We start from the raw sequence: 15,797 nt of genomic DNA, 5'->3' as shown, positions 1-15,797 counted from the left end.
AGCTACAGAACACTGTTTTTCAACATAATCACCACTACTAACTGCATTTTTTCCAGAGATGAACAAAAGTCTGCATGCCACACCCCTAAAATCTGCAGAAGTGATCCATTGCTGTGGTCACCACTGCAGAAATGCACCACTCACCGCCTCAATGTGCTCACATCCACTGTTTGATCTCCATAAACATTCAGCAAGTGTTGATGAATGTAAATGGGTGCCATATGTTTCACATGCAGGAATTCAATGACACATCTTTGCTCCAGACACACTTCATCAGATATCATTTTATCAGACCGTCCCTTTGTTGCCATATTTAAATACTGGTGGGAAGATTCAGCCTCTACTGTCATAGTACGAACATCTCCCTCTGACACTGAAGGCCATCATAATAAAATAGGAGGTAATATTTTTGGAGCAGCCTTTGTAAATTCATTCTTCTATTTTGTATGTTTTGTTGTTGTTGTTTTTTTTTTTTAATGAAGGAGTAGATTGATTAAGATACTTAAAAAAACTTAGACTATAAAGGAAAACAATGTATTGCAAATTCTTAGTATATTTAATCACATCCTCCAGCCTTCTCATAATACTAGCCTGGAAGAAAGCTGGATGGATGGATAAACCAACAACAAGGTTCGGATCTAGATGACTGTTGTAAAATGAATAAATTAGTTAGGAAGAGAACTGTAATTTGCAGCACTGACATCTATTTTACTTAACTTGCATGTATCAATGGGAAGCAATTACAATTCAATTAAAATATTCACTTTTATTACTTTACTGACTGACCTTGAAGTTAATGCCTGCTTTATTTAATTGCATCATCTATGAATAAATGTTAACCCTAGAATGTTATGCCCCATTATTTTCAAAGCATTTTTAACTCCCCAACTGAATTACATCAGTCAATTTATAATGTCCTGTCAAGAAAGCAAGTGGGGCTTTATTTCTCTGAGATAGACCAGTACATGACAACATAAACACCTTGCAAGATTTGCTATTTTTAGCAGTACCGAGTAAAACAAGTTTTGCTTTTACCTCAACTTTTGTTTTAATATAAAATCAGTTCATGATAGTACAAATTGTACAATCACTTCAAATTAATGTTTACTCCATCTGCAATTACTGACAAAATCCACTGACAGGAACAGAATTCTTGCACCTATCAACAACGTTTGCAGAACTCTTGTGCACAGTCACAAGACAAATGTTGTAGAGAACTGCAGCAACATAAACACCAGGGCAGAAATTCAGGGCTTTATTTGGTAGTGAAAAAGGTCTATCAAAAAATGTTACCAAAAGGAATTTTGTTGATGTTAAGTATTAGTGTTAAGCTACTTCCAAATGAGCATAGGGAAGGGGAACTACCTGGTACCACTTGCCTTTTTCACAACCATTAAAAAACATATCAAGTTCCATTTTCACATTTTGAGTAAACAATGATTAAGTAATGATTAGTTTTAAGAAATAGTGTTGCATAAATTATTTCTAAGAGTGACACTGAACCAATCTGTAATTTTACTAGTTGGAACAGCGATTGTAGGACTATTGTTGAAGGTAAAATCCTATAACTAATGTCTTTTCTTTCTTTTTTTTTTTTTTTTTTCCTTAAATAATCATCATTTTTCTGAAGCAAGACTAAATACTTCTATTTTATTGGGATAATTTACTTATTAAGGGAATAATACAGATAGAGAATCTGGAGACATAACTGCTCCTCAAGGTTAGTGGCAAAGTTAACCCCAAAGGCTGGTTGTAGAACATGTTCCCGGTACAGTTTATTTAGGAACACTTTATTTTAACATTTTATTCCTCAGAAGTTCATCAAATATTTTCTAAATTAGGTTAGTCTGATGTCATCCAATTTTAAAATTCAAGAGATAAAAGCTCATAAAACTCTTCATACCAGCAATATTAATTTTATCTGTAATCTCTTGTGAGTTCTTAACAAAGTTATTTGTATTCTATTTACATCCAGGATTCAAAGTAACTCAGCTCTACTATTTCAGAATAGAAATCTCAGTAATTCTTTCAAGAAATTTTGTAATAGTGGAATATTTTCACATGTACTTTTAAAAGTCTAAAATGTTCATAGTTTAAGACGACATTGTGGAAGGAGAAAGGATAAACTGTTGTTTTCAACTCCATTTTTCTTCTCTGATCTTTCAAAAGAAGATGTTATATAGCAAACGGTTCAGGTCGCTGAAAACACTGCCCCAACCAACTTCCCTTCAGGAATCTCCATGAACTTTAGAGACATTACAAACTGGTTTCGTACTTCTACTAATGTATGGCTTTCCTCATAGAAATCTGTTTTCAGAGTTTTTAAACTTTGGCATACTGAAACGTTTTGAGCAGAATTAGTTTAGAGCTGGTACTTGCAACATGTTTTTTTATTTTATTACTCTATTTCATTAAAAGATCTCAACCGCCATAGTTGGGATTTTTTTAAAAAAAAAGTTCTTTCCCTGATAAAAGATTTTGAAATTTCTGTGCTTTGAATATTTGTAGTGCTATTAAGCTTAGAAGAAAGGGATTAAAAATTGATTCTGTGGCATGAACAAGTGCTTAAATTTGTTTCACTGTCATTAAAGTCATCCCACGCAGACAATTTATAAAATGTTTAAGATGCACAGCTCCCAGATAAATCAACAGGGACTTCTGGAAGAGCAACCGGTAGACTGCCTGCAGAAGGGCAAAAGCTAGAACAGAAATGAAGAATCAATTTAGACAAGAACACATAGAAACCTGGAAAGGAAAGTATTATTGGCTCTGCACACATATGCATTTAAGGGTTTCAGCTTAAGCTCTGTTTCAGCACCTAAATCTGTGTTGTGATTGTGCACTGTACAAAATACATATTAATTCCATAAAAAAAGATAGACATTTGGGCTTTCATTCTGACTGAAATATTGAAGGTGGGATTTTTTTGTCTTGGGATTTTTCTTTTTTTTTTTCCCCCCAGTTTAAACAGTGTGCACTTATTCTCATAAGAAATGTACCGAAGGCGAATGTTCCTCTTAAAACATCAAGGAAAACTACAATTGTTGAGGACAAATTGCTCTAACTGCATGACATAAAAATAATTTCAACTGCATTAGCAGAACTGAATTTTTGTATAAATGGCACTTAAGTTTTAGTGTCAATTCTTGTCTCTGCAAGAATTAGACATAGTTAAATATTTAAGTAAATTAAAAATAGGTAAAACTCTATTCTCAGTTTTTACTGAGAACCACACCGTAAGGAACCTTAAAATTCCTTCCAAATATAAGCTTCCTCTTCCTCCTCCTCCTCTCACATCAAGTTGAGTATTAGAGCTTTTGCTGCAGTAGAAGTTTTAGAACCTGATATAGTTAGAAGCAGTACATAATGTTAACAAGAATAAAAATGGAATCTGTCACATGCAGATTCTACAAGCTAATTATTGTTTTAATCCACACAGCGTGTCCACAGAAGAAGAATGTCAAAACTGCATCTTATGATTGTGGTATATTACACTGTCTCACACAAGCAATGGAACTTCAAATGCCCAAATACTAATTATTCTAACTAGTTTTATTTTAGCTATTACTGAATGACCTCATTCTAACTTTCTGGGACTTCCACTGAAGGGAGATATATTGCAAATACAAAAATACCATGCATCACACAGGCATCTTCAACAACAAAAAAGTGGCAGTGCAGACAGATATGCACAGCAATTATTTTTTTTTTTTAATTGCTTAGGTTTGTGTGGAATATTCTTCTCTCATCATTAGAGCCTCCAAAGCACACTCTAAGGGAAAGCAAGCTAATATACTTATAGATCTACAGAAGGCATGTGAAGAGGTCTTGCTCACAATACTGTTCCTGCATGCAAGCGAGAGCAATTGGTATTCCATCTGGAAAAGCACACTGTTCTGAGATAGAAAACTCCTGCCACTGGCAAAGTTTATGGTATTAATTTGTAATGGTGGATTTAAGGAAACATACTAAACTAATATTCATTTACTTGCATAATTATGTGTTTTCTACATAAACCGACAGGCTTTACCTTGCCAATATGGCACTGAGTTAATAAAAAACAGGACAAGGTGGGTATACATGTTTGCCAGCTCTGATGAATGTCAAGCTCAAGTTACTGATTTGCTTCTTGAATTAACATCTGTACAATGTGCTAGCTAATGCATTACCCTTCAGAGCATTAAATCTGCTATTTTTTAATATTTTCATTGCAGTTTAGCTTTGATTATTAATCTGAGAAGCGAAAAGTTAAACTGTATCTTAGCTTCTTTGCCACTTGATATATTAAACAGCCTTCATACCTTAAATTCACTTTAATAAGGCATGCAATTATTAAAGCATTACAGAATGGCCCCAGAGCACACAAGCTCCATTAAATTTGCTTACATCCAATTACGTTTGCCTGAGGCAGGTGAGAAATTGACTCTGATAAGATCTTTCTTTTACCTGTAGCCAAAAAAAAAGAAAAAAAAAAAAGGAAAAAAAATCTCGCAGTCATTTCCTATCTAATTGCTATCTACAAGTATTTATGGCATTTGCTCCTCAAACGGATAGTCAACAAAGGACTCATTGAGCACTAACAAGTCTGTTTTAAGTTTTTTTTCTTTTAAAAGGCTGCAGAATACAAAGGAAAAGCTAATCTCGCTTCAGGGATGAGGCAATAATGTCTATTTGTGAAGCAGTTTTATCTCTTGTTTAAATCATCTGTTTTCTTTAATATATTTTAGATAAATTATAAACAGTACGTACTCGCTCCATTTTGGGGCCATTGTTTGTTTGCTTATTTTTCCTAATTAGTTCCCTTTAATTATATAAAATAGCCTAAACTCCATGAAATATAATTTTAATCAGAAAAAGCACACTGTATATTCTTACTGTCATTCATTTTTAATTCTTCAGCTTAATTCCTTAAGTATTTTACTTTACAAAAAATAGAACAACCATCCAACCTAAAAAAATTTTACATGGCTTGAAATTTTTATTCCCTTAAATTTTTTATTTTTTTTTTTTAGATTTAAAAAAGTGTAATACAGTAGAAAACACAGCATTTAACTCCGATGATCTCCCACAAATTCAGGAAAATTAAACTGCATCACTTGTTATTTTACTGTGAAGTAGGGGACATGGCATTTCTAATATTTCTAATCCCACTAACAGATTCTATGCAAGACCATCACAGTGATAACGTAAACAGTTGTTAAAAAACATTATCCTTAAAGAGAAGTGAATAAAGAACAATAAAAAAGAAATCATCTTTAAAAAGTCATGGATTTTACCCGAAGTCTAAATGGATTATAATTCAATTCCTGGTTGATATTTCAGTAGAAATAACTTTGCTATAAATGAGTCCTTTAAAGAAGATGGACAGACAACAAGAATTTAAGGTGATAACCGTCGAAAAGAACAAGTCATCAGATTTCTAAGGCAAGCTTATACAACTCTGTTTTTTAAACATATTGTATTGGCCATCAAAGCCATTGATGCTACTGAATTGTAATAGAAGCCATTCTTCAGTCCAGTGGACTACAGACCTTCAGCCAGCTCAGAAAAGAAATGGTCCTTTGGTCATGGTACGCATAAAACTTAAATGCAATACTTCATAGAAGTCTGAAATGAATATAGTATACCATATTAATCATATTCCATGTTTCTCAGCCATATTTTTATGTGGCATGTAAAACATGTCATTCAATAAGACTTGATATAAAACTTCACTTGAACTCTAAACAATAAACAAATAGATAATATTTTGATTTGCTCTATTATACAAACCTCATATGACATATTTGACAATGCAAAGATATTAATATTCTGGTACATTAAGAAACTATAGTGTAAAAGCCATTTATTTAGAGGAAAATGATAAACTTGTAGTTTGCTATATGTTTTGTAAACTCAGAGACTGTTATTAAACTAGATGTTTTAGCCTCATACGACATATTGTTTTATGTTAATTTGTTATATTTCTATTAAAACTTTTACAGCTGTTTTATAATATTGTCTAGTCACCAGTTTGCATAATCTATAAATGTCAGTGCTGTGAACCACTGAATTATGCTTGCATCTTTACTGCAATTCAAAACTAAACTGTAACACAAAACTTGCAAGGGAATTTAATAACCATGCTCTGAAGAACTACTTTCCAGCTTTGACTTCTCAGAGAAAAGAATGAACTGTATACAAGCAGTTGTTCAGACAGCATGAATATTCTTCAACTATACTGGTTTTCGTTTTTGTTGTGTTTTTTGTTTGTTTGTTTAATTTCTTTACGCTCAAACCAATATTTATTATCCAAAAAGGTAGAACAATTTCTGTTTTTTGTTTTTTTTTTTTCTCTTCTGTTGTGATTTGTCCATTGAAGTTTTAGTAGACAACACTGTTCAGAGTCTGAATACATACCAAAAGCTGCCACTTTTATGATTATGGCTTCAATGTTAGATGATATCATTTCTTTAAGCAATATTTCTTCCCTCCGACGCCAAAGGTAAGCTAAAGGTTGAAGATTAAGTCTTCTGCATCTTAAAAGAAACAATAACAACAAAAAATGAAAACCAAGCATTATATTTTTGTACAGAATAACTATTTAAAATTAAAGATAAAGTCTAACATTAAAAAAAAAAAACCACCAATCTTGTTTACCTACATAAGATGCAATTCATTGATATCAATAAATTTGCATGAGAACATAAGGAAAACTAAAAGAAAATGTATTTCTAAACCTTTATGGATGCAAATCCACTAACATCTTAGGAAATTATAACTTTTTTATGAACATAACTAAGGCAAAAGTTACTATGAGATAACTGTTGCACACATTAGCAAATAAAGTTTGTTGCTCTCAATCTGTGATTTGGATCAACAGTCAATGAAGAGAATCGCTAATGGGAATGTTTACAGCTTGAGTACAAAGAAATAACTTGATAATGTAAATTTAATTATTTGTTTTTATATATATCATACTGATATAGTATTTGATTATCATAGTAGAGAATCACTAATTTGCAATATTGATGGTTAATCCTTCTGTTAGTTGTCAAGCACTACCAGTTGGTGATAAAGTGTATAATGCCTATGTTCTGGAAAATTTGAAAGCATTAAAATATGGGGACTATCTCAATGTGCGACAACAGAAGGAGATAACAGTGCCTTCTACTGGGATAGAAGCACTATGGATGGACCAATAAAAGATATTGAAAAGATTAGCTTAACCCTTCCAACAACTGATGATGACTGAAGATGAGCGCAATCTTAGCTGCTAACCCTTAAATGAAGGCAAGGAGGGGCAGACCCAGAGTCCAATCCTTGTGGTCACTCAGATGCAGCTGAGCTCCCTGGGTTTGCCATGACTCTTCACCTGATGCTCAATCATTGGTTCAGGCCATGACCTGCCAATTCCACTGCACACAAATAACTCAAAAGTTTTATTTATTTGTCCCTTAACACTGTTTGACAAAAATATGGGATATCCCATCACTACTAGCATCAAGAATTTGTAGTTAAATGGATTTCTAATGTTGACACCTACATTCATAGTTTGCACCCATGTAAATCTGATTGGTTTTGTGATTGTTTTCAGCTATTTTAATAGAGAACTCAGTTGTGAAATTACTAGAAATATTTAGCAATTCTGAATGTCAAGGAGTTCATTTAGCTGCCCAAATTCAGCTTATGAATTAGCTGAATCCAAGTAATTGGGATGATTTCTGTAAAAAAACATTTGCAAAGAGTAAATCTTCAAATCAATATTACTAAGATCTCTTTGAAATATAGTGATACTGCATCAATCTTTCAGCTGATATAAAAGATCTGAAACACACAATCAACAGAAGCCAACTCTTCTAGAATATCTAATAATATGACCAGGTCATTAAAACTGTCTGTTGTTCCATTATATCACTATGCACATTGAATGTTATGGAAAAGAAGAAGAAAGGAGCTATTTCTGACTGCAGTTGACCTCTGTAAAGTGTAAAGAAAACATCTGTGCTAGGTAACTTGCTGATGTGAGCAGAACTGGCATTAAATCAAATTCAGGATTATTACGGTTTATAAAGTATTTCACATATTTGCTCATATCATCAACAAATAACGAATGGACACAGGAAATCATAATTCGTATTTAGGCTTTTTTTTTTTTTTTTTGCATTGTGAAGCATAGAATAAAATTTTTTTCCATACCCAAATCAGCCTGAATAACACACAATTTGCAACAATTCTCATTACATAATTATTTTTTGTTTTTCATTTAGACTTTCTGAAGTATCACAATTTATTCAAGCTTAAATAATGTGCATAGTAGAAATGATTACTGAAAATTCCTGATTAACAATTATGGACTTCAGATTTCAAGCAAGTAATGGAAGATTGGTGAATAAGGACTGTCTTCCGTTTCATTCCTGATAACAAGTTACAAAACACTCCCACTTTAAAATTTTGTTGAAAAATACATATACATGACCACTGCAATTAATATATATATATAGACACACACACACACACGCGCGCCTCTGTAATTGATTTCAGCTGAAGCTCACTCAAAGACCTGAACCTATTTCAACTTGGAGAGTAATCCCAAACTCTGGTATACTTTCTACTGGATTTCTACTAATGACGTGTATTACATACAATGCTAATAAACATGAAACACATAGTTTCAGGGAAAAAAAGAAAAAAATATATATTTATATTAGCAAGTTGAATGAATTAGGTATCACAGAACATGAGAAATAAATTCATCTGTTCCAGAATTTGTTGGAAAAGAAATGAACAAAACACTTTCCAGTATCTCTATGTTAGTAAAGATATAATATGTTCTTACACATCTTCAACTCGAACTCTCTGGTAGTCAGAAAGAATAGCTCCCACAGACACACCCTCCACTGTTTCTTTGTCCTGAAAGAAGACAAGGAATAATAATTATAAACATTGTATACTAGCCTAAAAAATAGAGTTTGAGTGCTTCTATCAGAAGAATCAACCAAGAATAAATTATTTTCCCTGTGCCCAATAAATGGAACAAAATGGGCTGCAATGCAGATCTTACATAGAGGAGAGCAACACAATTGACCTGCATGATGGTTATGACTCCAACAGAGTAAGCAAGTATCATTCTACAAGGAATAATCACTGTAACTAAAAAATACCAGACTTAACAGCCTATTTTAATAATTTCCTGACATCCTGAAAATGACCCACAGCTCTTCACTGTAACTGAAATGTCAGCTATCCTACCTACAAATAAATCATTAATATACAATCATAAAGTATAATCAAAATGTTAGCATTTGTCTTAAGAAACAGCACAAGAATAAAACATGATAGAACATTTGCATGGAACTTAACATCACCTACAAATTGTAATAAATAAATAAATCAAAGCTTTCCCAATACATTGTCTCTGTATCCCTGTTTTATTTCAATTTCTTAAGCTAACAGTCCTTTATTTTTTTCTTGTGAACACATTGAAAACGTAACATTTGAAAATGTACATATGTAAAATATGTCATGAACTTTCACCTTTTTAAACTCCTTGGGTCCCTGTCAACATGTTGGACTCGCTTCCTTTCTTTGACGTTACTCTAGACACAGTTGCTTTGTTCTTTCAACCAAGGTTAACTGTAACTATACAAGGTAAGTTATGTTCTGGAGCTGATTAAGTTGCACATCAACCCTTTGAAGCTTGCAGAAAGATTACCACAAAATTTTGAACTATATATCTGTATACAAATTTCAAAATCAAACCAGCCTATCAAATCCTGCCATAGTACTGAACTAAAATTCCTCTTCAGAGTCTTAATATTCAGCTTTACATTTGTCTGGGACACCTCTTCTTCATACGCTTTATATTAATTTTCAGAGGTGTCCAGTGCTAGGATGAGAGGCAGTGGGCACAAACTGGAAAACAGGAGGTTCCATCTGAAAATCAAGAAGTAGTTTTGTGCTTCATGGGTGACAGATAACTGGCACAGATTGTCCAGAGAGGCTGTGGAGTCTTTTGGAGATCTTCAAAAGCTTCCCAGGCATGGGCCCAGGCAACCTACTCTTGATGGTCCTGTTTACCCAGGGGTCACTTCCAAACTCATCCATTCCATAATTCAGTGATGATAAGTTGATTCTATTACTGAGCAACAATAAAATGCACCATTCCTAGAATCTCAATGGATTTACTACTCATCAACTCCATCTGCAAAGAAAGGCACAGAATGTCTTCACATTCAGATTTAATTAGGAAACAATTTTCAGATAGTGGAGTATGTATGCTCTTTCTCCTACATGAAGCCTCTTTAGAGCCTTCAAATTAACCAGCTACAATTCTCTACATAGTTGTTTTAAAATAAAGGTGACATACACAAAATCCAATAACCTTTCTTCAGACTCAAGCAGAGTAAAAAATAATACATCAAATAAACATCTCAACACTCAACATGAAGTTTACTTACACACACACACACACACACACACACACACGCACACAAAGAAATCAAGATATTTAAGATATTTTCTTTCTTTTACAAACATATTTGAGTAATAGCGCCCTCAGGAAAATTGATGAAGATTACTAATTAGGTTAATTTAAATTCACAGTTAACTTTTAAGTCAATTAAATATTAAGGCCGGTGAATAAAGTCATTCTGAATAAGGGTGTCCAAAAGAATATTTAATGCTGTTAAATAATCCCTTTTGGAATTATTGGATTAATTTGCTTGATAATCTATGGGAGAAAACCTCTTTTTCTATGTAGGTTTTCTGTATGACAGGAAAGAAGAATCACCATAGCAGTGAAAAAGACTGCTAATGTTCAGAATTATTCAACATGGAAATGCTTTTTCAAGAGTTCAATTCACTGGTTTTTTGTTGTTTTTTTTTTCCCTAAAAATTAGAAAAATACAAACACCAGGCTCTTGAACTTAATTCATAGTCAGCCCTATCTTGTGTTCTTCACAGATCTAAATGAATAATGACAAAATGTCTGAAGTACTTATTATTATACTAAACGAGTTATACTTTCTGAATAAAGTGGAAAACTCAAAAAATGGAATCACAATGTCTTTCAAACCTACTTCTTCATACCTGACAAATGGTACATTTTTATTATGTTGTAGAACATATCGGGCTCAGTGTAAACAAACATTGGCAAAGTCTGGGAAGAATTCGTTTTTTCTACTTACTGAGATTACTGGATTATTTTTGTTTGTTTTGTTTCCATTAAATTAACAGCAGTTTGCACTCTGCTAAACAGAGCTGACTGTAATCCAACCTTTTTCAGAGTCCTTCACAATACAAACAAACTTTCCCAGGTAATAAAAATATTCATGGTCACACAGTACACAATATTAACTGTCCTAAACCATGAAAGTAATGCCTTCTAAGAATTTCTACAGAAATTACAACAGAAACGAAGAGCACAATAACACTGTGTTCAAAAGTAGATTTTCAAAAGTTTTTGTAAAACTGAGATGTATAATATCCTTCGTATAGAAGAAAAAAAGTCAGTTAAGAATTAAAAGAACTACATTTTAAAAGTACTTTATAAAAAAAAGACTTTCCCTCCTACAAATTCCAAGACTGAGATATAGTCAAACTTTTCAATAGAGAATGCAGCAATACAAATAACTCCTGCAAGCAGCCTATGTTTGTGGTCTTAGAGTTCTAACTTTTACCCTTTAGAAAATGCTAGCCACTTCCATGGAACTAAACTCTGAGATCATCTAATCTCACAGAAAGTGAACAGACCACATTTCAAAACTATTTATGTTTAAGGACTCAGAATAAAAGTATAAATTAAACAACTGTTTTATGCACATGAGCTTGGAGCTCACCAATTAAGCAGATTCACAATGCTGCCAATGATTATTGGTCCTGTTTTATTTCTATGCATGCCTGTTGTCTTTAGTAGCATTATGCTGTAAAGAAAACCACAATACAATTTAAAGCTACCCCGAACTCTTACCCTTATTGTAATTTTGAACAGAAATGGTTTACCAACAACCTTTTATATTATATTGTCATCAATTTTTATAGACAATAGAATTGTAACTGTTATTTTGCTGTTGCTGATTTGGTAACAGGTTCAGGCTTTCCTAAATGTTTCTTTCAGAAAGAAATTATTCACAAATGAAATGTTCAGTCATAGTGTCTGTGTGGAGAATAGTAATTAAGAAACTATTTTTAGGGTGTATTTTCCACACAGTTGAGGAAAGTTCTTATTAAAATTCTCATTGAATATACCATTATACTGTTTTTGTTTTTTTTTGCATCTATTTATCCACTAAAACAAACAAACAAGGAAACTACGTGTTCAGATATTCTGAAAAAAAAGTCACTACTTATCATTTAAGTAGCAAATTTTATTGCTCAAGTTACAAGTGGCAAACTATCCCACAAACCAATGTTTTTGTATCTCAGAGATACACTGCATGTGTAGTCTCAAACTAGATTAACTTCCAAGACTACATATGATAAATATAATAAATATATCATATATAATTTTCCATATGCTTTTATAATACATATGCTTTTCTTTCCTCATCAAAAAATAAAATGTTTATTATTATAACCATAATATTTATTATAGCGCCAGTGACACCTCTTCAGTTATACAATTACACCTAGCTATAACTAATTTAATGAGTGGAGGTATATGTGTATGAATGCATAAACACACATACACAAAAAAGTATATATTCATACATATACATGTATACAATACATACGGAAGTTAGTAATGAACAGAATATTGTCATAGCCTGTTTGCTTGCAAGCTATATTAATTCTTATTTAAATATTCATACACTATTTATTCTGTACTTATACTAGTTTATTTCCTTTAATAATGCATAAGTTTTTCATGATCTTTTGAAATGGCAGTACTTCATGCCCTATTTCTGTTCTGGTTAGCATCTAAGTGTAAGGACTTGTAACAGGGAGCTATTCACCACTATCAGTTTTAATTTAGTTTTTCTGCAAATACATAGTTCCATCACTATACAGACAGCACAGTGCCACAAGGGGAAACAATTTACTATTAGTAAATTTAATATAGTTAATAAATGCTTTGCAACAGAAGAGCTAGTTAATATAAATACATATATTTCACAAAAGGGTATAAATTCAATTATTTTATTTTGTACATTTCAACAAATCAAGACTAGAGCAGAACAAATTCAAGAAAAAATTACTAAAGTGTAACAATCTTCATAAATTCCTCAACTGGAGCAAGTTTACAGCAAAACCTTGCTCTAATTGGTATTTAGCTCAGCACTTCAAGTACTGAAAGAAACCTAGTTCTTCAATAGATTCACTGTGTGGCACTGGAAGAGTTATTGGACAATTTGCAAACAGATAGAATTTACTCCAGAAATAAATTCCAGATTTAATTGTGACATAGCTCAGACACTACACTTTTTAATATGTAATCTAATCATGCTTGATACTATTAAAACATGTTTACAAAACTCAGCTTGTGTAGAGCAATCTGAAATCTGTAGGGAGTATCGAGGATTAGCACTTAACTCAAAAGCCAAGGAAGCAACTTTGGGGAAGAAATATGTTAGTCCCTGTGCCATAGAAAGGGTTACAGACAACATGAAAATCTTTGATGAAAATTAATATTAACTTATTTTAATATCTCATTAGTGTAATAAACCAATTGAAAGTAAAAATACATTTTTGCTTCTCGGGAATTTCTGAGTAGTACAGAAAGCATTTATGTTAAGCACAATATGTTAGAAAGTATTACATCACTACATAATGTGATAAAGACAGGCACTAAATGCAAACAGAAATACAAATACATGCTAACAACTATTTCTATTCTATTAATTAATATTGTAATTTCTCCCACAAAACTTCTAGCAACACTCATTTTAAAGGCAGATATGAAAATGAAGTTTAAGAAATTAGAATAGATTTTTGTTAGTTGCAGTATAGCTTGCTTTTATATACAAAAGATTACTAGCTTTATCTATAAGTGTAATTACATTACAACTACAACACTTGTTATCATTAGTTTATTCCTATTCATAACATTCAGGAATAATAATCTTCATAATCAATTGTGTTAGAACAATAATACAGTTGCAGTTGCAAAGATCTATTGAAGTCCACAATTTCTGTTTAAAGCTTCTTAGTTTTGAAGATTTTATAAATAACACGATTCGAAATTACTGCTTTTTTCATATTATAAAATATTTTCACCTACATTTTTTTTAGAAGATAGAATGAAAAATTAAACAGTTCTATGAAAGCTCCAAAGCATAGCTGCCATGAGCATGCTGTTAGGCTGCTGTTAACATGGCTATGTAGAACCCATGCATAAAATTGAAAAACTACTTCACAGCTGACATAGAATATAAAGAGAAATGTAAAATAATCTAAGCTAGCACATTGTGATTTCATTTCTGATCTTCTTTTCCTTATTTCAGTAACTGAAATGCAATTAAGGATCGTGACAGTAATAAGTAACTATGTCTACATAAGCATTGTAGTACACAATATCAATAGAGGTATTCCACTAGTGAGTAAAATGTTCATTGCAGTGGTATTAGTACTGAGGTTTTCTTTAATTTCACATTTTAATGTCTTTACCTGACCTTCTCAGACTTCAGCAAAATGAAAATTAGTGCTAATGTTTTCAATTTAATTAGTACATTACAAGCACTGTAATTATTAGTGGGAAATGTTATATTAATGAATGTAAAACTTAGCAGTAAATTACCTCAGAGTTATTATCAATTTCCCAAGTTACTGCTCCTTAAGATAACCCTCTCCCTATGGTCCTTCCAGTAATTTTTCTTTGCCTGATAAACATGATGATTAAACAGCACGCAGTGCAAACCTTTGATACTTTTTAAATTAAATCCATGCCCAGCCTAAGGGCTGTGTCTGATTTCAACTAAATGTGTCAGTTAATCAGATAAAAAATTATCAGCAACTAAAAGAAACAGCAGCCTTAGGCTTCATCAGTGCCAGGGAAAGCTGAACAAAATAAGACATACAGACAATATCACATTATGAGTAAAGGTTACTGCTGAGCATATAATGGCATAGAACTTTTCACCACATTAATGATTTACATCTTAAACAAAACATTGCACACAGCAGTCAAAAGAGTACCAAAGAAGGAAAAAGTGCTAGATCTGTGCATATATATGCCTGTTGTCATGGATTGCAAGAAAGCTGGAAGACTCTCACTGATTAAAATAGGAGAATACTGCTAAAAATTTACTAATTAAAGGAGGTCTATGTAAGACAGTAAGTATATGAAAAAACTACTTAATTTTTAAGAAAACTGCTTCTTACCTTCACCAAAATAGAGTTTATTTTATGGCCAAGATACACAATAGATTATCTGAAATAAAATTGCCTTTCCAATTCTTTGAAACTTGCATTAGTAACAGAAATTGTTATAAGTGTTCAAATTAAAGCGTAAGGTCATTTCTGTCTAGATTACAACTATCTGTCATTTAGAAAATTTTCAATTAAAGCACAACATATTTGCAGGTATGTGACACATAAGCACACATTAGCAAGAAGACTTTTAGACTTCTGCAATTATTTGAATAGAAAATTCTTAAATATAAGATTTTACTTATAATTTGTAAAGCACTCTAAGATCACTGATTACACACATTTCACTGTATGTGGTTTTTGTAAGCATTAATATGTATTTGAGAGGCAGCAGCAATTTATTAAAGACAGTAAAGAAACATCCCTGTAACCATAAAATAAAAGTGATTGTGAGAAACCTGTTGAATCCTAAGCTTCAAAACAGGCTTCTATATCCATAAAGGGGATAA

General features: G+C 32.2%; 1 protein-coding gene across 9 annotated transcripts in view; it reads right to left on the bottom strand.

The window, feature by feature from the left end:
* The window catches only part of DPH6 (diphthamine biosynthesis 6), a 215,905-nt gene that overhangs the window by 165,441 nt on the left and 34,667 nt on the right, over positions 1-15,797 (bottom strand). For all 9 annotated transcript variants that reach the window (XR_014883604.1, XR_014883605.1, XR_014883606.1 and 6 more), the window contains 2 exons: positions 8,819-8,892; positions 6,400-6,518 (listed from right to left, as the gene is read on the bottom strand). Coding sequence is in view for 6 of the 9 variants with exons in the window: in XM_085225134.1 (XP_085081260.1) it covers positions 6,400-6,518; positions 8,819-8,892 (193 nt within the window). In the remaining 3 variants the exon portion in view is untranslated. The remainder of the gene's footprint in view (positions 1-6,399; positions 6,519-8,818; positions 8,893-15,797) is intronic.

Source organism: Meleagris gallopavo, chromosome 5 (assembly GCF_905368555.1).
Source record: "Meleagris gallopavo chromosome 5, MGAL_WU_HG_1.1, whole genome shotgun sequence".
In the NCBI taxonomy this organism is placed as follows: Eukaryota; Metazoa; Chordata; class Aves; order Galliformes; family Phasianidae; genus Meleagris; species Meleagris gallopavo.
This window is presented reverse-complemented; position numbering and strand designations above follow the sequence as displayed.